Source organism: Anabrus simplex, chromosome 6, assembly GCF_040414725.1.
Source record: "Anabrus simplex isolate iqAnaSimp1 chromosome 6, ASM4041472v1, whole genome shotgun sequence".
NCBI lineage: Eukaryota > Metazoa > Arthropoda > Insecta > Orthoptera > Tettigoniidae > Anabrus > Anabrus simplex.
Window position 1 is genome coordinate 81163817 of NC_090270.1, and position 22163 is coordinate 81185979.

The 22163-nt window shown below is 40.5% G+C and overlaps 1 protein-coding gene across 3 annotated transcripts in view; it reads right to left on the bottom strand.

Moving 5' to 3' along the window:
- The window catches only part of LOC136876128 (pleckstrin homology domain-containing family G member 5), a 1197778-nt gene that overhangs the window by 898487 nt on the left and 277128 nt on the right, over positions 1–22163 (bottom strand). For all 3 annotated transcript variants that reach the window (XM_067149822.2, XM_067149820.2, XM_067149819.2), the window contains exon 4: positions 21036–21123. In XM_067149822.2, the coding sequence (XP_067005923.2) occupies positions 21036–21123 (88 nt within the window). The remainder of the gene's footprint in view (positions 1–21035; positions 21124–22163) is intronic.

Sequence of the window (22163 nt, forward strand, 5' to 3'; positions counted from 1 at the left end):
ATTGGCATATGCAGGTGGATTTGGATCTCTTGCTTTATCCTACTTAATACACTGGCGATACACATTCATGTGTCGTATTCTGAACTCCTATCGTTCGGTGATTATGGAAATATCACTTAATTTCTGTCCTCCACCTTTCGCGCGCTAACTCGGCGTCCCTGATGGCGTGCTCATCTCGACCAATGGCGAGATAGCGTGGGTCATTTCCACGAATTCAATACTTGAATTTATTATGATTACAATTAATCAACATGGGAACGATATCACAAAAATCCCCTCTATTCAATTATGTGGTTGGAATAATTTAATTATTGTTATCGGAGAAGCTAACTGGAGTTCACTCTGAGTTTTTCTTATGTTGGTTTATCTGCGGGCCTACGATACATTTTCTCATTGGTCAGGACCGCTTTGGTTAGTTTGAAATCTCTCCCTGTGAAACGTGGCCACACCAAACGCCTCGGGCGTGGACGAAACCCGTACGTCATATTCTCGGTATTGGCGATGCATCTTGCTCGGCCTTGGTCCGAAATATATACTCTTTCACTTCCTTGTAGTAATTATTCTGTTGTTGTGAGCTCTAGATTTTAATCCTCTTATCTTCTGACCAGGAAACCTTCTTCCCCTTAATGACAAGCTTACGGTGGCGCCGGACAGTCGCGATCACGGCTGGCTTATGTCGAAATTTTTCCCGTCCACACAAAACTGCCACTGTATTCATTTAATATTCCTATATATCTGTATTTCTCATATCAAAATCAAATCATGAAACTAGGGCCTATCTCATCCGGGTACAGTATGTATGTATGTATGTATGTATGTATTTCTGTTATAATAGCAATATACTAGTACTTCAGGGGCTACGAAGATAAATAATGGATTTTGGGGGTGCACCAACCACTGTGCTAGAGGGTAGCTGTGCGTCGAAACAAATATCTCCACCACAATAACTCCAGTTCGTTTCCTGCCAATCTAAACATTGATCATTGGGACTTTTTTATGAATTTCGCCATCACATTCCGGTATTCTACACATGTCAGTAAAAACACATAAACCTGATGATACAACAGTATTTCAGCAGACTATAAAATTATGGCGTGTGGTTTATTTTGAAATGTAAATGAGATGTTAGAGCTCGTTTATTTGCGGTGTCCTGGGACACGAAATAGAACGGCTATGTGAACTGAGCTATGCAATCGCGGTTTAAATACCGGTGAATCGATGTAGTGAATTCATCACAAAAATCCTATATTGTGTTTACTTTGTGTGCGTGCTCGTAGATCAGAGATAGTCATTATGTCAGCTACGAGTAAACCATTTCACTATGAGATCGAAAAAAATATCACAATGTTTTTGATAACTTTGGGAGAGAAATAAATGTAATTTTAGTCTTCCTGGAATTCAAAGCGATCTCAAGGATCCAGAATACCAAACTATGTGCTACATTGAGTTATTCCAATGTAAAATGGTTGCTATTTTGAAAAAAGTAAATCCTGAAATTTCATATTGTTGAATCCAAATGTACGGTAGTTGATAAAACTGGTGGGCTGAGTTGAGAGCTGTAAGTGCAGATGGTAACGAAGAAAATTGGCTTTTATGTTGAAAATATTTCTTGGCAGACAAAGTACGGGGCCCCCATACTACGAAAAACGTTCAATTAAGCAATTCCCTCTATTGTACCGGCTAAAGGGCCCGGAAATTGCGAGTCTTGGTTAGCTCTATCAAACTAAAAAAATAATCGAAAATCACTTCTGGCGTAAATGCAGTTCCGGGAAAACAGCCTAAAATCGCTTTTCTTTACTCTTTTTCTTTCTGATTCAAATCGTAGCCAAATTAACTTATTTACATAATTCTTCCTGTAATGTGTTCCTTGGTTGAAAACCCATAGTATCTGCATTGACTCAAATTAGCTCTCGTCTAATCTAATCTACCGGATAACGATTAAATAAACGAATACATCCTCGTGCTTTCTTATATTTAAAATTCGTAGCTCATATCCCCAGGATGTTTTCAACACTGAGTTGCTTGCCTGAAGGGCTAGAACTGTGGATTTTTAAAAATTACATCCGATATCAGGGGGTGCCTGGCCGAGGCGGTAAACGCGTGCTCTGTTCGAGCGAAAGGACGTGGGTTCGAATCCCCGTCAGGAAGTTGTAAAACTTAAGAAATGATATTTCCACTTCTGGAGGTGCGCATGGCCCTGAGGTTCACTCAGCCTACACCAAAAATGAGTAACAGGTTGATTCCTGGGGGAAAAGGCGGCCGGATGTAGAGCTAACCACTTTACTCCATCAAGTCCCGAGGTTACGGATAGTGAAAGCCTTTACCTTCCACACCACCAAGGGCCTTCTGGGCCTGTACAGGGATTACTTTGTCTTGCTTTTACATCCAAAATCGTTCTGCTGAGGACATTAACTAGTTCCGTCAATATCCTGTAGATCGGAGGTGCTCACGCTAGTCTTTTCGCCCTGTGGGCGCACAGTGTACGATCGGTGTGTGCGCTTGAGCGAGAGCAAGGCTGTGATTACATCACAGGCCGTGAAGGTCAGCGATCATTTGAGTGTCAAGGGAATAGTGTTATTTTTATTCCCAATGGGCAAAAATCCAGGCCATTTTCAATGTAACTATCATTGTAAAAGATTAGTTATTTTCGCTTACGTATAATGACCGAATACAGTAATGAGTTTACCGCAGCTCACAATATTTTTGTTCTCTACGCAATGAATTATAATTATATATTATATTTAACGGGAATATTCTTTAAAAACATTCATTATATAATAAGTAGTCAAGCAGATAAGCTGCGGCTTGTTGTTGCTTGAGATTAAATGATCTCAAATTCAACAACAATCCAATCATGTTTACCTGGAATAACATTAGTTAGACTTATTTGAAGACGCACAGTCCGAGAGGAGTAACCGCGCGTGTCAAACTCCGATTTGGAGGACGTATGGTTTCGAACTCCACCTTCGGCTGTAGTGAGAATGGTTTTCTTAGGTACGCTCTCTGATTCGTCTGATGTCCTCTCTGTTACTCCTCACGCACACACAGTGTGATGAACATCGTAATTGGAGCTTAATGTTGTCATGAGCTCCCGCTTGGAGCGCTGTGCCAGCATACAGCCAGCCACCTAGTGACGAACGAGCGTACCACTACAGCTCCAACAGTAAGCATTCTTAAACTCAATCCCTCATTATTGTAGAAGATTTTCTCGTGAACAGTCGAGAATTTCTTCTGAAGACGCGGAGCAAATTTTTCTGCAAAACGTAAGGAGTTTCACCTTTTATTCCCCTTCTTGACACTCCATAAGCCCAAAAGCCTATATTATCAACGTTAACATTATTTAAAATATTAATTAATTTTAGCGAACAGAGATATTATGCCTACTATTTATTTACTATTTATTTTATCATGGATAATAATTGGCAATATACGGTTTCACTAGAATAACAAAATTTTAGTTCAATTTAATCTTTTTAATAATAAAGGTTATTTTATCGACCTTTCAATTTGATATTGAAACATGATATTGCATTTTTCGGAAAGTTGAGAGAAGGCTTGTTTGTAGTTGGTTAAGCAGAAATGACGGTAGGACTTAAAATTTTAATCGGTCAAACACTTTCTACATTTTGACTTAAATATTTTAATTTAAAAGAAAGTACAAAGGTAAGTAGGAGGTAGCTTATAACAGTAAATGCTGACACACGAAGAGACGTGGATCCCAAAGAATATTTCCTTCCACGTAGAAACCATAGAAAACCAGAAGTTAATTTCAGACACTCTTACTGTCAAAGGAATATCAGTTTTCAGGTTCGACGTTTAATGTCTCACACTCCATTATCTGACATTAACGCAAAAGATTATTTTTCATTAATTTTATTTGTTCCAAAATAAGAATTGCTGTCTACCCTGCTATAGTGACACTAAATTATTTCACTGACTGATCTCATGTCTGAGCCAACTTCGGAAACATAATGCACTTCCTGACACATTTACCATTATTTTTACGAATACAGGAGCAGCCTCCGTGGTTCAGGTGGCAGCCTGCTGGCCTCTCACCGCTGGGTTCCGTGCTTCAAAACCAAGTCACCCCATGTGAAATTTTTGCTGGACAAAGCGGAGGCAGGACAGGTTTATCTCCGAGTACTCCGGTTTTCCCTGTCACCTTTGATTCCAGCAACACTCTCAAATATCATTTAATCTGTCAGTCATTAATTGCGCCAATGGGGTGTGATAGTTTTCGGCAGCCGGCACAATTCCTATCCTCGCCGCTAGATGGGGTCTCATTCATTCCATTCCTGACCCGGCAAATGACTGGGAATAGGCTTTGGTTTTTCATTTTACGAATGCAGGCAGATCGCCAGTGCAGTCCACTCACTGTGATGTCATGGGTTCATTTGCAGTTCTCCTTCTACACATTTTTACTGTGGGAGCTGAAAGTATGGAGATATCCACGAATTAAAATGTTTGCTGCTGTGAGTGCCAATGGCTAATGTGGAAATATTGTCCAGTCACCATGGTTACGAACTAACTTGTGGTGGTGGTGGTGTTTGTGATTGTTTTAATAAACTGCAAAATCACTTGAATATTAGTCCCGATTGATAAGGAAGATAATGGCTATCGATACCATTACTCGAAAAATGAGAGTATAAGGGACCATAGAAATAAAAGCCCTAATATCGTCGAACCGAAGACAATAAACGGAAGATTCTAAAAGTTACCATCAATGAGACTACACTGACTAACAGCTAGTGCACTCTGAGTACAAGTATGAGGAACAGAATCGTTTTTTCTAGTTTAGACTGATGTGTAATTGCAACGTCTGGCTCGGTTAGAAAAGCAACGGGAACTTAAGTCATTCCACATTTCCCTTGCTCGCCTCTTCAGTGACGCCTGGACATATTATTACTGCTGATGGCGGAGCCGTTGAGGATTCTACCAGCCTTTGGGCTGACTACTCAACAAGCAAGCAAGCAAGCAAGCAAGCAAACAAACGAACAAACAAATATACATATTTCATATACAGGGTGGTTGAAAACAGCGTGAACAGAGTACATGAGCGTTAGAGCTTTGGTCATACTGATAAGTAATTTGGAGAAAAAGTACGTCGATATCTTGCGCCGTTGTCGTTTTATCATCTGCTGAAGTCAGCCAATCAGATCGCTTCGCGGGTGAATTCAAATGTGCTTTATGAGGCGGTGTTGCTAAATTTGCAGGTGGCTTGGTCGGGCTTGAGAGCCATGCTGAGAAATGAGTATCAAACACTAACACACCGTCAATTTCAGCTAATGCCACGGCAGCGTGCTCGCTATGCGTCGAGCCAATCAGCAGGGAGTTCCTTGTTCAAATTCCTCCCCTGGAGAAGTTTATTTATTCTACTGACGCTCTCAAGCCCGTCATAAGCCACGTGAAGATTTAGCAACACCGCCTCGTAGAGTTTATCTGAAATCACCCGCGAAGCTATCTAACTGGCTAACTTCAGTACCTGATAGAATTACAACGGTGCGGGATATCTATTTTTTCAATTATTTATCAGTATGACCTACCCTCTAACGCTACTATACCCGTCTCAGTTGTTTCCGACCACTCTGTATATACACATACATACATAGAAATGCCCTACATTACATAATTTCACTATTGTTATATATTTGGAAACGACAATCGCAACCAGACCATTGAAATTCACCTATTAGTGGTTTTAAGATTCGCTCGAATTATGTCAATAGAGTTTCCTCCATTGACACTAAGCGACTGTCGACGATTGGATATTGCTTCCAACAGCATTGGAGGCGAGCAGAAGAGTAGTTACAAAGCTTTTGGCTTTTAGTGTACTTTTAAGTTGACAGGCTCATACTTGATATTTATTATTTCAAGTCTGACGATGTTTATCCTCGACATCTTATGTTTTCAACTTATATTTGCATGTACGGTATGAGGGATCAACTTGTGACGCTGTCTGGCAGATGTAGGTCAGATCAGCTGGAGCCTCACTCGTTGCTTAGTAACGTTACCTGCAATGGGAGCAAACGCTGATGTGACATTGATAGCCTCACTTATCCTCGTTCACAAAATCTCAACTCTGATAAGTCTCCCATTTAATGTTCCGATATCCACGGTGCTAGTTTTAAACAAAATAATAATTTTTCGGTACTTTTTTAATCGCGTGATCACAAACTAGGACATCTAGAGCTACGACCTGCACCTTACTTAAAACACCGAACGAGTTTACTATGGGGTATAGTTCTTGTAGATATAAGCTTGTATTCAGGAGGTGGTGGATTCGAACCCTACCGTCAGCAAACCTGAAGATAGTTTTCTGTGGTTTATTCCTCGTGGTTTAACTCGCACTAACACATCGAATATTTTCGGTGACGCGAGGATGGGACTGTAGCGGCCGTAGCCTTAATTACGGTATATCTCCAGCATTTACCTGGTGTGAAATGCAAAACCATGGAATAACATTTTCAGGGCTGCCAACGGTGAGATCGAATCCACCATATCCCAAATGCAAGCTCACACTACGAGATCCTAACAGCAAGGGGATTTTTATTTTTGGCTTAGGCAAATGCCGCGACTGTACGTTAATTAACCATTTGTGCATATATGGACAAACCCAGAACCACTCAATGAAAAATCGGCATAGCCAGCGAACACCACATACAGCAGTTCTGAACGAATCTGTAGAAGGACGCAAAAAAGGGCAATGGGTGCACGGGTTGTTGCTGATTCTTAGTCAAAAATTTATTTCGGTTCATAATGTGTATTTTACTCTGAAAAAGTGAAAATCTACATCCTGTTTTCAGTCATTCGACCGGGTCAGGACTGAAATGAACGAACAGTAATACCAAATGGCATAACTATTACCTTTTAAGATGACGCTAAATTTAATTAAATTCAAGTGAATATGGTCATAGTTTCCTGTAATTTTCAGTGAATGCATATAACGTTCTATTATTCTACCCCAACCAAAGATAACTATCTCCAGTTCAAGGTCTTCAAGGCAAGTGTACAATGCACAAAATCCTCAGTGTCTTACACCGTCTCACAGACCAGTCTGCTAGCGTTCGGCTACAGAATGTTACAGACCACGGTTAAATAATAATTATATGATATATATTATACAGAGTTCTACGTTTTTCCCCACAAGAAGTGCTGACCGTACCAGTGTTCGTATTCTCACTCTGCGTCAACATTCCTTCAATTTGATCTTGTCATCAGCATTCTTCCATACGATCATCATTTTTTCTCTCGGTCAAACTTCTTCATTATACATTCTAAATTTTAAAAATTATAAATAAAAGAACATTTTCATTGTTCTGAGTTAAATTAGCGGCTATGAAAAATTCAGAAAATATATAAGTGGTTGTGCATTTCCATAAATATCATATATAACTGAATACTAGAATCAATACGTTCGCGGACTGGCACCTACAGTGTAGGCAACACGGCGTACATTCATATACTACGTCTTGGACTAGAGTTTACGATGTAGGCAACACAATATACATTTATGCATGTTTCAACGTGACTACGCCACTCTCAAATTCCGCCGCTGACATTCGACTACCCTTCTCAACAGAGAACCTAGTTCTGCTTGTACTGTAACTGCAACTGTCTCGTGCTGGGGCGAACGAATAGCTTTTCACAACATCCTGTGGTGCTAACTCTCCACTGTAGTGCATCACAGCGACGCTAGACGGCCAGTCCACGAACTTAATGACATGACTACTACGTATTAGATATTATATATTGGATCGTCATTTTTGTGTTAAATAAATCTGGGTACTTAAAAACGTTAATCTCTTTCGTTACTATTTGTTTTACGTCGCACCGTCACAGACAGGTCTTATGGAAACGATAGGATAGGGTATAGCTAGGACTGTGAAGGAAGCGACCTTGGCCTTCGTTAAGGTACAACCCCAATACTTTCTGTTGTGAAAATGGAAAACCAGGGCTGCCGACATCGGGTTTAAATCCCACCATCCCCCGAATGCAAGCGCACAGCTGAACGACCCCAACCGTCCAGCCAACTCTCTAGGTAATGCTCATCTCAACAAGGATAAAATCTTGGGTATTTTTCGAATGTTTTATGGTATAATTCGTCACAAATTGGTAATAAACGATCATACAAGCATCTTAGATAACTTGTATGTATGAAACATAAAATACTTTTCTAAAATATGACAGATTGAAGGAGATGGAAATCTTTGTTTTAAAGGCAAGGGCATCTAGATAACCACCACCCTGAAAACTAAATGTATCAATGTTCCGTATTAGGACACTTCGCCAGAGTACCGTGCTGCTTGGTCTCTTGATTTGGCTTGTTTTACCTTGTTAATGGGAGGGATATCAATAACGCATACTAGCTTTGGTCGGGAAGTTGCAATTTAGTGACGAGACACTTGAGCGGTGAACTAAGATACTGTACGTATGCGAACTATGTTCATTGTTCGTAAAAAGAGCAGAACAGAGATAGGATATGCTGGTGCTGCTGCTGATGGACCAAGAGCATTCACTTCCTCCCAATTATTATTCCTTCACATTTTGATAGTAATAATAATTTCGTGTGGCTATTTATAGCAGAGTGGAGCCCTTGAAAGTCAGACCCTCCGATGAGGGTGGGTGGCATCTACCATGTGTAGGTAACTGCGTATTATTGTGGTGGAGGATAGTGTTATGTGTGGTACGTGAGTTGCAGGGATATTGGAGACAGCACAAACACCCACCCCCTGGGACATTGGAATTAACCAATGAAGGTTAAAATCCCCGACCTGGCCGGGAATTAAACCCGGGACCCTCGGAACCGAAGGCCAGTACGCTGACCATTCATCCAACAAGTAGGACACATTTCGATAGTTATTTTCGTTATTAAAAGGGGCAGACAAACAGGTGGTTACGCACCTTAAAAGGACAATCACAACACAACCATCAAAATTCCCATGACGACCTAAAGCAAAGCTGAATGAAGATGAATGAAAATCCACTAGGTTTGGCTCAATCAAAACAGCTGTAATGACAGATTTAAATTTAAAGTAAGTTTCGTTTGAAATATTGTTACGTATGTATTTTCCATGACAGCGATACATCGAAAATCATATAATCGGAAATATTATCGATATCTCGCAGGAACTCTACAGACACTTGAAGTACGCCTGCGTGAAGATTCCAAAAGGTATTTTGTACCATGTTTCTGTCATGTATCTGTTTCCCTATTGGTTGTTTCCCCGTACCATTACCTTCCCTTCCTTTCCCTTTCCAAACACAGGCTTGGTAGCTGTCTGAGTCCAGTGGTGCGACCTCATTTTCTTTTCTGACAGCTGTCTTGTGCAGTTAGTGGTTCCTTTCGAACCCGTAGCTGCTGGGCTCTAAACGAGGGAGTTTAAGTCTTTCTGAGTGTATTTTGTATGAAAGCTTCGTGCTTGTGGCAGTGATTGACCGTATGAATGCGGTAGGTGTTAATGTGGTTTAGTGCATGTGCCGTATGTATGGGTCGTAGCCCAGCATGCCCTTATTGGCAGTGTGTCTTCATTGTCAGTATGACTTTGATTGAAACTGTGTTCGGTAGGACATTAATACGGTATTTGTTTGGGGGTAGCATGCTCCTATTGGTAAATGCTCCTTGAGAACACACATTTCCTATTTTTCTTATCCGCTAAATTGTCTTCAGAGTATATTGGTAGGAGGCAGGGACCCTCTTCGGAGGCAGTCCTACCCACGGACCAGCACCCCTGCCTATGCGAGTTCCAGTGAACACTAGCCCGGTGTGCAGCATCTGGTAAAGGTCCCAGCTCAGAGTTACGAAAGAAGACCTCTTTAGACTCCAGGATAAATGGGAGTACAATTTAAGAGTCCAATGGCTTCGGGCAGATGAAGTTCTTTTGGAAGGCTAATGGTCCCTTGGTGGAGGTAATATCACAAAAGTCCATCTACCAGCGTCTGCACTCGATGTTAGGGGCGGCCTGAAAAAATCCTGATAGTGGGTATAAAATGCTTCTGGGTGTGGCGAAACCATCGTACTAATACCCTATAAAAGGACTGAGAGTGAGTCGAGGTCTCGGGAACCGTTAGGGCATCCTCCAAAAGCGACGTGTTCTCGTCCTGGAGAACTGTGAAAAGTAGAAAAGTGTGGAGATGTGGAGATCCCTGATTCATAACCCGACCCAAAAGACTGGAAATGGGAAATGACGATGAAGAAGAAGAAACGTCGCATTCAGAAATCTGATGAGTTTCATTTGTATTTACTTTGCTGTTATGTGCTTCCCCTTGTTCAACTTATGTTTTTACAGTTTTGTAATTAAGTTATTGTAAATGTGCCTACTGAAATTACCAATGGTAAACAGCATTTGGGTTGTTCCTATTATCAGTCTACCTCCGTTTATTCCTCCGATAATTTCCCTCCTATAAGACTTATGGTAGCGCCATCTCAATATTTATTAATAAAACTGACTATTTTCGAAGAACACCTATCAACAGAAACTGTTTCAACCTCACCATTCGAACCCATCATCGGCAATCCTGGAGATTGTTTAACGTGATTTCGCTTTTTCACACCAGGTAAATGCTGGGACTATACTTTGATAAATGCCAGGATTGCTTCCTTCCCAAGTAAACTCCATCCTCTCCCAGTCATAAAAAGCCTATCTGAAGCTGCACAATGTTAAACCATAAGAAAGGAAGAACACAATTATGAAACATTGCCATTATGCTCTTCTGTTTGCACGTGATACCTGAACAGACAGACAGACAGACAGACAGACAGACAGACAGACAGACAGACAGACAGACAGACAGACAGACAGACAGACAGACAGACAGACAGACAGACAGACTACCGAACTCGATAGCTGCAGTCGCTTAAGTGCGGCCAGTATCCAGTATTCGGGAGATAGTGGGTTTGAACCCCACTGTCGGCAACTCTGAAGATTGTTTTCCGTGGTTCCCCATTTTCACACCAAGCAAATGTTAGGGCTGTACCTTAATTAAGGCCACGGACGCTTCGTTCCCACCTCTAGCTCTTTCCGTTCCAATCGTTGCCACAAGACAGTGTGGTATCAGTGCGACGTAAAGCAACTTGCAAAAAAAAAAAAAAAAAAAAAAAAAAAAAGACAGACGGACGGACAGAAATTGAATCGGTGGTTTCTCACGTTTTCATATATCGTGGATACAAAAAACTATCATTTTGATACTGTATAGAAAAATCCGAAGAACGTCAGTGGCTCAGGCGGCAGCGCGCCGGCCTCTGACCGCTGGTTTCCGTAGTTAAAATCCCCGTCACTCCATGTGAGATTTTTGGTGGACAACGCGGAGGTAGGACTGTTTTTTCTCCGGGTACTCCGGTTTTCTCTGTCATCATTCATTCCATACTCTCCAATATCATTTTATTTTATCAGTCATTAATCATTGCCGCATGGGAGTACGAAAGGCTTCAGCAGCCGGCATAATTCCTATCCTGGTCGCTAGATTGGTGGCTTCATTAATTCCATTCCTGATCCGGTCGAATGACTGGAAACAAGCTGTGGATGTGCATCAAAAAATCCAGACATTGGATTGAGTAATTAAGCTGACCTAGAGGAGGAGGAGGACGAGGACGAGTAGTAGTAGTAGTAGTACACACCGGGCGAGTTGGCCGTGCGGTAAGGCGTACGCAGCTGTGGGCTTGCATCCGGGAGGTAGTGGGTTCGAATTCCACTGTCGGCAGCCCTGAAGATGTTTTTCCGTTGTTTCCCATTTTCACACCATGCAAATGCTTGGGTTGTACGTTAATTAAGGCCACGGCCGCCTCCTTTCCATTCCTAGGCCTTTCCTGTCCCATCGTCGCCATAAGATCTATCTGTGTCGGTGCGACGTAAACCAAATAAAAGAAAAGTAGCAGTGCAGTCAACCCCTCTAAGTTGGACACGTACAGTTCGTTAAAAATATTTAGTATTTAAAAAGTACTCTAACAATGCGTGAAAGGATAAACCGTGAGATAGAGTGTACTGAACACTATATATATAAAACAAAACAGTGGTTCTTTGAATTTATACACAGTACAGTACACTGAATTTCATGCCAAGTGAAACTGTAAAAAAGTACTACAGTACTACTCTGTTTTGCATATTGTGCTGTACAGTACTCACCCTGTAATGCTTCGTGAAAAACCACTCACGAAACATTCATATGATTTTGTGATTTTTGAACAAGCCCATTCTGATTCAATTTTTCGACGTAACCCAAACACAGCTTCAATCATTTCTGGTTGGTTATATAACTTATTTACAGATTAAAAAGTTCCAACTCATTAATACACTGCACAGCTTTTTGATGAGTAGGTGGCTCCTTGGGTACAGCAACTGTTTCTTCTTCTGTTTCTTCTTCTGCAGAAATCACTTTTTTTAACACTCCATCAATTGTTCCAGGAACGTCATCGTGGATTTCCAACACATTATCGAAATCACTCAAACATACCAACGTCTCACAGTTCACTGCGAAAGGCTTCAGGGATAAATTTCAATTACTCAATTAACGAGATGTTACAGTATTATGTGAGATAGTTCTTCCACTTCAGTTGAATGGAAAATGCTGGAAGCCTGTCTTAAACTTTTGTTTTTAAATGCTCTTCGACAGGCAGCATTTCGAATGACAATGTTAAAATTGCTCTGCATTAACGGTTACAAAACTGCAAAACAAAATAAAGTCGGTACCTGTCCAAACTGTCATTTACGGGCTGTCCAATGTATAGAGGATTTTTAACATGTAAAAATACAGGGAAATAAATGGTGCATTGAATATATGTCCAATCAAATGGGGTGTCCAAGCTATAGGGGTGTCCAAAGTGAGAGTTTTTATTGTTGTAGTAGTAGAGTAGGCCGACTCTCCTTAAAAAAAAAAAGATTGACGATAACAATTTCAAATTTGTTAGAGGAAGTATGTATGATCGTCTCCAGGGAGCATAACTGATAGCTAGTTATATCGCGTTATGCTATGTTAGGTTAAGTGTGAATTAAAACCATTACTGTAGTATAAGAAATGCAACCAACGAGAATGTTGATGTTATTTTCTGTTCAGATGATGGATCGTAAAACGGCTAACACATTCTCCCCACATCCGAGGACCTTCAGGAAATGTGTTTCTTATCATTAACTTTTCTCCTGTAAGAAATGGTTGGTCGCTGCGAGATGTGGCCGTTTTACAGCTAGTTTTATTGGTCTCTATTTCTCCTTAGAGTCTTATTCACCTACTTTATTGCTAGAGATATACCTTTTCCCAGCAACACTAACCCTTCCATTGACGGCAGGTAAGGCGATATACTGTACTTTTCATTCCTGTGTAGCGGATGGAGACACTATTATGTGATCTGAATTATTACCTCTTCCTTTATACAGTTCGTCATAAGGAGAAATGTCGTACGATTGTAGATATTGGACATATTACGCTAGTAATATGACGCTAAAATATATATTGTCAATGTTTTACTTACTTGAATATCAAAAGAACCGAGCTTCTCATAATAAACTCACGAACTGTGGCATTTCAATAGAGTCCCAGCGATATAAAATTCAGTAACAGTTCATCATCAAAAGTACAACACATTCCATTACTAGATGTTTCTTCAGTTCACCAGCTCAAGCCAAATAGTTGCATAGCTTGGTAACTGAAGCAAACTTCTGGTATCAAGCATGGCTCAGATCTAGGTTCATTTTCCATCATACGCAACCCCTATTCTCCGAAATAACATGGTAAGTGGTGGTGGTAGTTGTTTTGAGAGGAAGTACAACTTGGTGACCATCCGCATTTAATCATAGAAAAGGCTCGACCCTTTAACATCAAAAAACAGAGTGTGAAGGACCTTGAAGGGCATCAGTCAAAGATTTCCTAGGCCTCACAAACCTTATTCCGTAGGTTTCAGAAGAGAAAAAATATGGTGACCAAGGGAGGTGGCATAGGAAAGGTAACGGTGAGAATTCTAGGCCTTTTTTAAAAAGTTGCTTTACGTCACATCGACACAGGTAGGTCTTATGGTGACGATGAGATAGGAAAGAGCTACGAGTGGGAAAGAAGCGGCCGTTGTCTGGTGTGAAAATGGGAAATCTCGGGAAACCATCTTCATGGCTGCCGACAGTGAGGTTCGAACCCACTATATCCCGAATTTTCACTGTTGCGCGCCCCTAACTCGGTACCAATTCACTCTCCAAAGTTCAAAGCCCCTGAGATCACCGCTTTAGTCGCTTCTGACAACAGACTGCGGATGTATTCTACCACCGCCAGCCACAGGATGTTACGTCACGGTAAGAAAATTCCATCGGCTTTGCAGCGTAACTTAGAGTAGTGTGGTTGTTTCTTAGCAAGATATCGTGATTTCGATTCCTTGCTCTTATAAGTAATTAAATCCTTGCAATCGAATTAACGTGAGGTCAACTGGGAAGTTTTTTGATGTGAGAGGCAGGTAATCTGGCCATGAAAGTCAGTCAATATGACCCGTCATGACCTGTGTAAGTACATTGTTCCACTACTTACGTTATTGTTGGTATAATTCTTCAATAATTCTAAATGCAATTAAATGGCGTATGGCTTTTAGTGCCGGGATATCCCAGGACGGGTTCGGCTCGCCAGGTGCAGGTCTTTCTATTTGACTCCCGTAGGTAACCTGCGCATCGTGATGAGGGTGAAATGATGATGAAGACAACACAAATAACCAGCCCTCGTGCCATTGGAATTAACCAATTAAGGTTAAAATCCCCGACCCGGCCGGGAATCGAACCCGGGACCCTCTGAGCCGAAGGCCAGTACGCTGACCCTTCAGCCAACGAGTCGGACATTAATGATCCAACGGAACAATCAGGTTCGGCGATCGTATCGGCTAAGGAAGTTGGTGAAGATATCCAAGAACCTATTGATAAATATGGACTGAATATGATTGCCATTATTTTACTGGTACATTATATTGATATACAGTTGCAAGAATATTAGCTGAAAGATCTGAAAGAAGTTGTGGGCGAATTGGCGCTGGTTAATGTGTCGTCTTCAAGCGCCGAAGACGAGCGAGAGTTCTAATTAATGGCTTTCTAATCCATGATTCCATAGGATAATTCCGTGTGGCGGGAACGAGCACCCTTTGATCTCTGGAGCTCGACACAAGGTTTCAATGCACACATTATATTCATGAAGATGGAACATGTTCTCATCACTGAACAGTAAACAGCGTAATTCTACAGTATTCCGAGGCAATCCTCTCGCGATACCATCAGAGATGCGGAAGATAGCGTTGCGGTGTAATCTGTAGTCTGACCAGAGGAAAATATGACTGTAGAGGAGTCCTGCTGCGAGCCACATTGGCTTTGATGTGTGCAGTGGAGACCTCGCAATCTACCACTGGTGACGTTACAATGAGTCGATCTCGAATGACAGTCTCCATGATGTGTCAGTTCGGATAATGAAACAATATGTGTTCACTGTAGACTTGAGATTTTAGGCAGTAATAGGATAAAATGGAAACTAATTTGGTTGTTAGGAAGCGTTGTCTAGCCCGTTCTTCCGCTAAGTAGCAAGAGTAACATTAGTTCTAGGGGTTCTCTTGGGCCGTACCCCTACGTTTTATGCAAGACCCTTAACATAACCCTTGTGCAGGGTACCGGTAGTCTATACTTCTTACCCGCTTCAGTAAGTTTGCATTCTAACCTATTAATAGTCCGGCCCCGCTGTGTAGGGGGCAACGCGACCGCCTGTCACTCGGCGGCCCCAGGTTCCATTCCCGGCTGGGTCAGGGGATTTTAATTGTAAATGATTAATATCCCTGGTCTGGGGACTGGGTGTATGTGTCGTCCTTAACGTTCCTTTCCTCACATTGAATACTCTACACTTCCCCAATTCCAATTACACGCAGGTTCATATCACATGGTGCAAGTAGGGGCAAAAGATCTCTATAGGTCGATGCCCCGAACAAATATCATTAAAGAGAAAGAAACAAAAAACCTATTAATAGCCTAATAGTCTAACGACCAGTATTGCCGACGTAAAAAACGAAATAGCCATATCCAAGCATTCACTAGTAGGGCCATCTAGCCTTTCGAAATTCCAGAATAAGACCTGTCTAAAACGTCTCTAATTGCACAAAGCATGCACTTCCTCGTCTCTGTGGCATTCTTTCTGATTGCACTGGTGTGTTACACCACACTAAACAAGCGTCCCAATCAATCAATCAATCAATCAATCAATCAATCAATCAATCAATCAATCAATCAATCAATCAATCAATCAATCAATCAATCAATCAATCAATCAATCAATCAATCAATCAATCAATCAATCAATCAATCAATCAATCAATCAATCAATCAATCAATCAATCAATCAATCAATCAATCAATCAATCAATCAATCAATCAATCAATCAATCAATCAATCAATCAATCAATCAATCAATCAATCAATCAATCAATCAATCAATCAATCAATCAATCAATCAATCAATCAATCAATCAATCAATCAATCAATCAATCAATCAATCAATCAATCAATCAATCAATCAATCAATCAATCAATCAATCAATCAATCAATCAATCAATCAATCAATCAATCAATCAATCAATCAATCAATCAATCAATCAATCAATCAATCAATCAATCAATCAATCAATCAATCAATCAATCAATCAATCAATCAATCAATCAATCAATCAATCAATCAATCAATCAATCAATCAATCAATCAATCAATCAATCAATCAATCAATCAATCAATCAATCAATCAATCAATCAATCAATCAATCAATCAATCAATCAATCAATCAATCAATCAATCAATCAATCAATCAATCAATCAATCAATCAATCAATCAATCAATCAATCAATCAATCAATCAATCAATCAATCAATCAATCAATCAATCAATCAATCAATCAATCAATCAATCAATCAATCAATCAATCAATCAATCAATCAATCAATCAATCAATCAATCAATCAATCAATCAATCAATCAATCAATCAATCAATCAATCAATCAATCAATCAATCAATCAATCAATCAATCAATCAATCAATCAATCAATCAATCAATCAATCAATCAATCAATCAATCAATCAATCAATCAATCAATCAATCAATCAATCAATCAATCAATCAATCAATCAATCAATCAATCAATCAATCAATCAATCAATCAATCAATCAATCAATCAATCAATCAATCAATCAATCAATCAATCAATCAATCAATCAATCAATCAATCAATCAATCAATCAATCAATCAATCAATCAATCAATCAATCAATCAATCAATCAATCAATCAATCAATCAATCAATCAATCAATCAATCAATCAATCAATCAATCAATCAATCAATCAATCAATCAATCAATCAATCAATCAATCAATCAATCAATCAATCAATCAATCAATCAATCAATCAATCAATCAATCAATCAATCAATCAATCAATCAATCAATCAATCAATCAATCGCCCAGGTGGAAGATGCCCTATCAATCTTTTACTAGCTTTTTCTTAAACCTTTTCGAAGATCTTGGATATTTATCGTACATTTCCCTTGATAATTTTTCCAGTTCCTTACCCTTTGTCCTAGGAATGCGTATTTGCCCCGATTTGTCCTCTTGAATTCCAACTTTATCTTCATATTATGATCTTTCCTCCTTTTAAAAGCTCCGCTCAAGCTTATTAGTCTACTTATGTAATGCCAAGCCAACACTCCACGAACAGCTCGAGATATACCACATGGTCAAGCATCTCTTCTCCTTACTCCCAAGTCTTCCCAACCCTAAGTTTGTAACATTTTCGTAACATTACTCATTTGTCGGAAATCACCCAGAACAAACCATGCTACTTTCCTTTGAATTTTTTCCAGTCCTCGTAGTAGCCCTGGTGAAGGTCCCATACACTAGAGCCATACTCTAACCGCGGTCTTACCAGAGACTTACGTGCCCTCTCCTTTATATTCTTACAACCCCTAAGTACTTTCATAACTATGTGAAGAGATAGGTAAATTTTCAAAATAACCTCGTTAATATGATCACTCCAGTGAAGATCATTCCTTATATTAACACGTAGGTACTTACAGTGATACCCATGACGTACTATCATCCCATCAGCCCAAAATCCAACAATTAAAACTGAGAGGACTTTTCCTCTTGGTGAAACTTAAAACGTGACTTTTCATCCCATTTACATTCATACCATTGTCTGCTGTCCATCTCACTACAATATTTAAGTCCCCCTGCAGTCGCTTACACCTTGCAACTCAAATAGCATTATGTGTGATTCCAGTTCTTTATTCACATCATTTATATACAGTATACATGGTGAACAGTTCTTCTGTATACTGCCATACGAAGATATAATCCTAACCTTATGAAAAACAAGGTCCTTGCATGTAAGCCGTGCACTTCAACTATAATGATAATTTTGCGGACATATTTCACGATCAATTATGGTTATATATATATATGATATTTTCTTCTTATACCGATGTACGTTGCTTGAAAAAACATGGTGTCAAACTTCCATATGGGAAAATCAAATGACCATAAATATGTCTTATATGTCTCTTGATCATGGCCATCCGTCAACAGCTGCTACTTTCAGATGACCGCCAGCCATTAGAAAAAGCCTGCACGGTTGCTAGGTAACACTGTCTGGCTATCACTCCATACTTTACATTACAGCCTGCAAGGTTGCCTGGTTACACTACCGTCCCACATTTGTTACATGAGGTGGTGGTGGTGGTGATTATTGTTTTAAGAGGAAGTACAACTAGGCAACCATCCTCTATATAACACTAATCAGAGAGGAAAAAATGGAAGGGGTCCGACACTTCGAAAAATGAAGGTATCGGCCAAAGGAAGACAAGGGCCACGAAGGGCGTGAAAATGAAAGACTCCCTAGGCCTCCATACGTAATACCGTCGGGGTCAGAAAAGAACAAGAGTTGACCAAGAGAGGTCGGATAGGATAGATGAAAGTGAGGAGCCTGGCACAAGTAAGTGGAAGCAATGCCAGGACTCAGCTAAGGGCCCCGTGGTCGCCAATCCACGCTTCAAATTTCAGAGCCCCTGGGGCCCCTTTTAGTCGCCTCTTTTTGTTACACGACACTACTTTCGTTACAACAATTTTCAGATGACGCCCAGGTTTGAGACACATTTATGTCAATAATAACGAATTACTAGAATTACCGCTTATCATTCCTACTTCACTTGAAATAATAGGGATCTTGAATGACGTATTCGGTCGCACTTAACGAGGCTCTGTTCAATCTATTCTATAATTAATCAGTTTTTCAATGATGACATCTGCTATAATAATATACAATATACCAACTTCTCTGATTTTTAAACGATCATCCTCAACAAGTCAAAAAACTATACCCCTTCAAAGAGTAATTCATTTACCTTTAAAATCAGTACTTCGTAATAAAGGAAACCAGCCTGGACAGGTGTGAAATCGTTCTGCATGTACAACATTAAATCAGAAATGAGATTCCCCAATGCCGTTTCTTAGAATATTTATACAGGTGAAGCGTAATTCGCGCACTCGGGCGTCGCAGCGCGACTCCTCACATGCTAGCAATAAAAAAATGCCTCTTACAAAATTTCGCCTTGCGAGTATATTCGGCAGAAAAACGACGTTGAAGAGTAGCAATCTGGTAACACTGTAACTACATGTAGGGTAACTACCTCTGTCAGCAGAAGCTAGTCGTACTGTACAGTTGGTGCAGTGGGTAGAGTTTTGGGTTAGCATGCAGGAGGTCGAGTGGTCCATCCTGGGTTGAGGCGTATGTTTTTTATTTCGTAAATGTAGTCCAGCTGGTATGGTATCTGGCATCTTAATCGTCAAGAGCGATTGCAGTGGGACCGCTAGAAACCATTTGCACTTACATACTACGATCCTAGAAATGGACGAACAATCGTTTTCATTGGTCAGCTTTGAAAGGCGCCCTTTCCACGTCGTGGGCATGAATTTTTTCGCACCACTTCATCTACTAGATGTGAAACCTATTTGTTTCAGCTGTCTATTTCTTATTAGTCTAACCAGGTATTTGTTGTTTCATCATCATCATCATCATCATCTGTTTACCCTCCAGGTTCGGTTTTTCCCTCGGACTTAGCGAGGGATCCCACCTCTACCGCCTCAAGGGCAGTGTCCTGGAGCTTCAGACTCTTGGTCGGGGGATACAACTGGGGAGTATGACCAGTACCTCGCCCAGGCGGCCTCACCTGCTATGCTGAACAGGGGCCTTGTGGAGGGGTGGAAAGATTGGAAGGGATAGACAAGGAAGAGGGAAGGAAGCGGCCGTGGCCTTAAGTTAGGTACCATCCCGGCATTCGCCTGTAGGAGAAGTGGGAAACCACGGAAAGCCACTTCCAGGATGGCTGAGGTGGGAATCGAACCCACCTCTACTCAGTTGACCTCCCGAGGCTGAGTGGACCCCGTTCCAGCCCTCGTACCACTTTTCAAATTTCGTGGCAGAGCCGGGAATCGAACCCGGACCTCCGGGGGTGGCAGCTAATCACGCTAACCACTACACCACAGAGGCGGACATATTTGTTGTTTCAGCGTTACAAAATGTTGTAAATGTAGGATACATGTGACCTCAGAAACGGTGTCTTACTGTGTTACAGTAGGTAATGTCAGATGGAAATTAGCAAATAAGAAATGAGCCTCAACCCAGGATCGAACCATCGATCTCCTGCAATCCAACCAAAACTCTACCCACTGCACAAACTGTACAGCACGACTAGAGCGTGCTGACAGCGGTACTTACCCTACATATAGTTACAGTGTTGCCAGATTGCTATTCTTCAACGTCCGTTTTCTACCGGATATACTCGCAAGACGAAAATTTGTAAGAGACATTTTTTTATTGCCAGCATGTGATGAGTCGCGCTGCTACGCCCGAGTGCGCGAATTACGCTTCACTCTGTATATTCTATGCCCGGTAAACAAATGAAACTTTAATTCTTAAGGAGAGTTGAATATTTGGAGTTGTATATTTCCCAGCATGCATGGTACCCCTCCCTTATATGAATTTGTACTCACCGATATGGCACCACGATCATTCTTGAAAGCCTCCTGTCGTCTGAGTTTGGAGTTGCGTCTGTTGGCTTCACTGGAGCTCTGACGTCGGCTAAAATATTGAAACATACGAAGTTATACTTTAAGTAAACATCAATCGAAAATGAAATAAATACAATTATAAACGGTGTTATTAAGGAAATAGCTTTATTTGTTTAAGAAGGAAGACAACATTTAACAGTGAGTGAATGTTAAAAGAAGATATTCCAGATTTTCTTCAAATTAATTCAAATTTTACTTGCTAACTTGATACATCAATTGTTAAAAATTACGTTTTTCATACTTTTCTTCTTTACTAAATGTTGGGTTTGTTTGTTTGTTTGTTTGTTTGTTTATTGAGTCTTCACTCTGAAAGCTGTTTGGAACTTCAACAGTTTCGCAATCAATTGCCATACAAATCTCAAACATACTACGGACATGAGGCGCGATGTAGTTTTGCGCGTCTTTCCTCAATGAGCCTGAATATGTTATTACATACCAGTTTACCAAACCCACCGATAGACTAAGTACACACCAACTGATCCTGAAAGCCACACTTCCACACATTTCATCTCAGGGATTGGCAGCATAAGGAGTGGTATAACTAATATCGCTCACACACCAATCATCTTCATATTATCTAAGCCAAGGATGAAAGTGACACCAGCCGATGAAACTGCCAAACTTGTTCTAGCCCATATTGGAAAACGCGATACAATATAAATACTGCATCTTACTAGAGATGGACCTGCGCTGTTTTCTAAGCATGCATAAGTTAAGGTAAGAACCATGGTTTATATTCTACCTACTCCGAGAGGATTTTCTACACTATTTGAGCTCATGGTCCATGGTTGAGGCATTCAACTTCTAGATGAAGTTTCTGACCACCACGTCAAATATAATAAAATATCATAGACGACCAGAATTTAAAAATTTCTTAGATGCAAGAAACCCGAGTTAATAGATTTTCTGGCACGCTAAAAAGCAACATTCCAGGGCAAAATTTATGTAATTTACAGAATCTGAAACACGCATATTATTATTGATGGCATTTACCCCGAATTTCTGTTACACTGTGGTCCAGCTACTGTCAGATGGTTGAACACCTTCTTT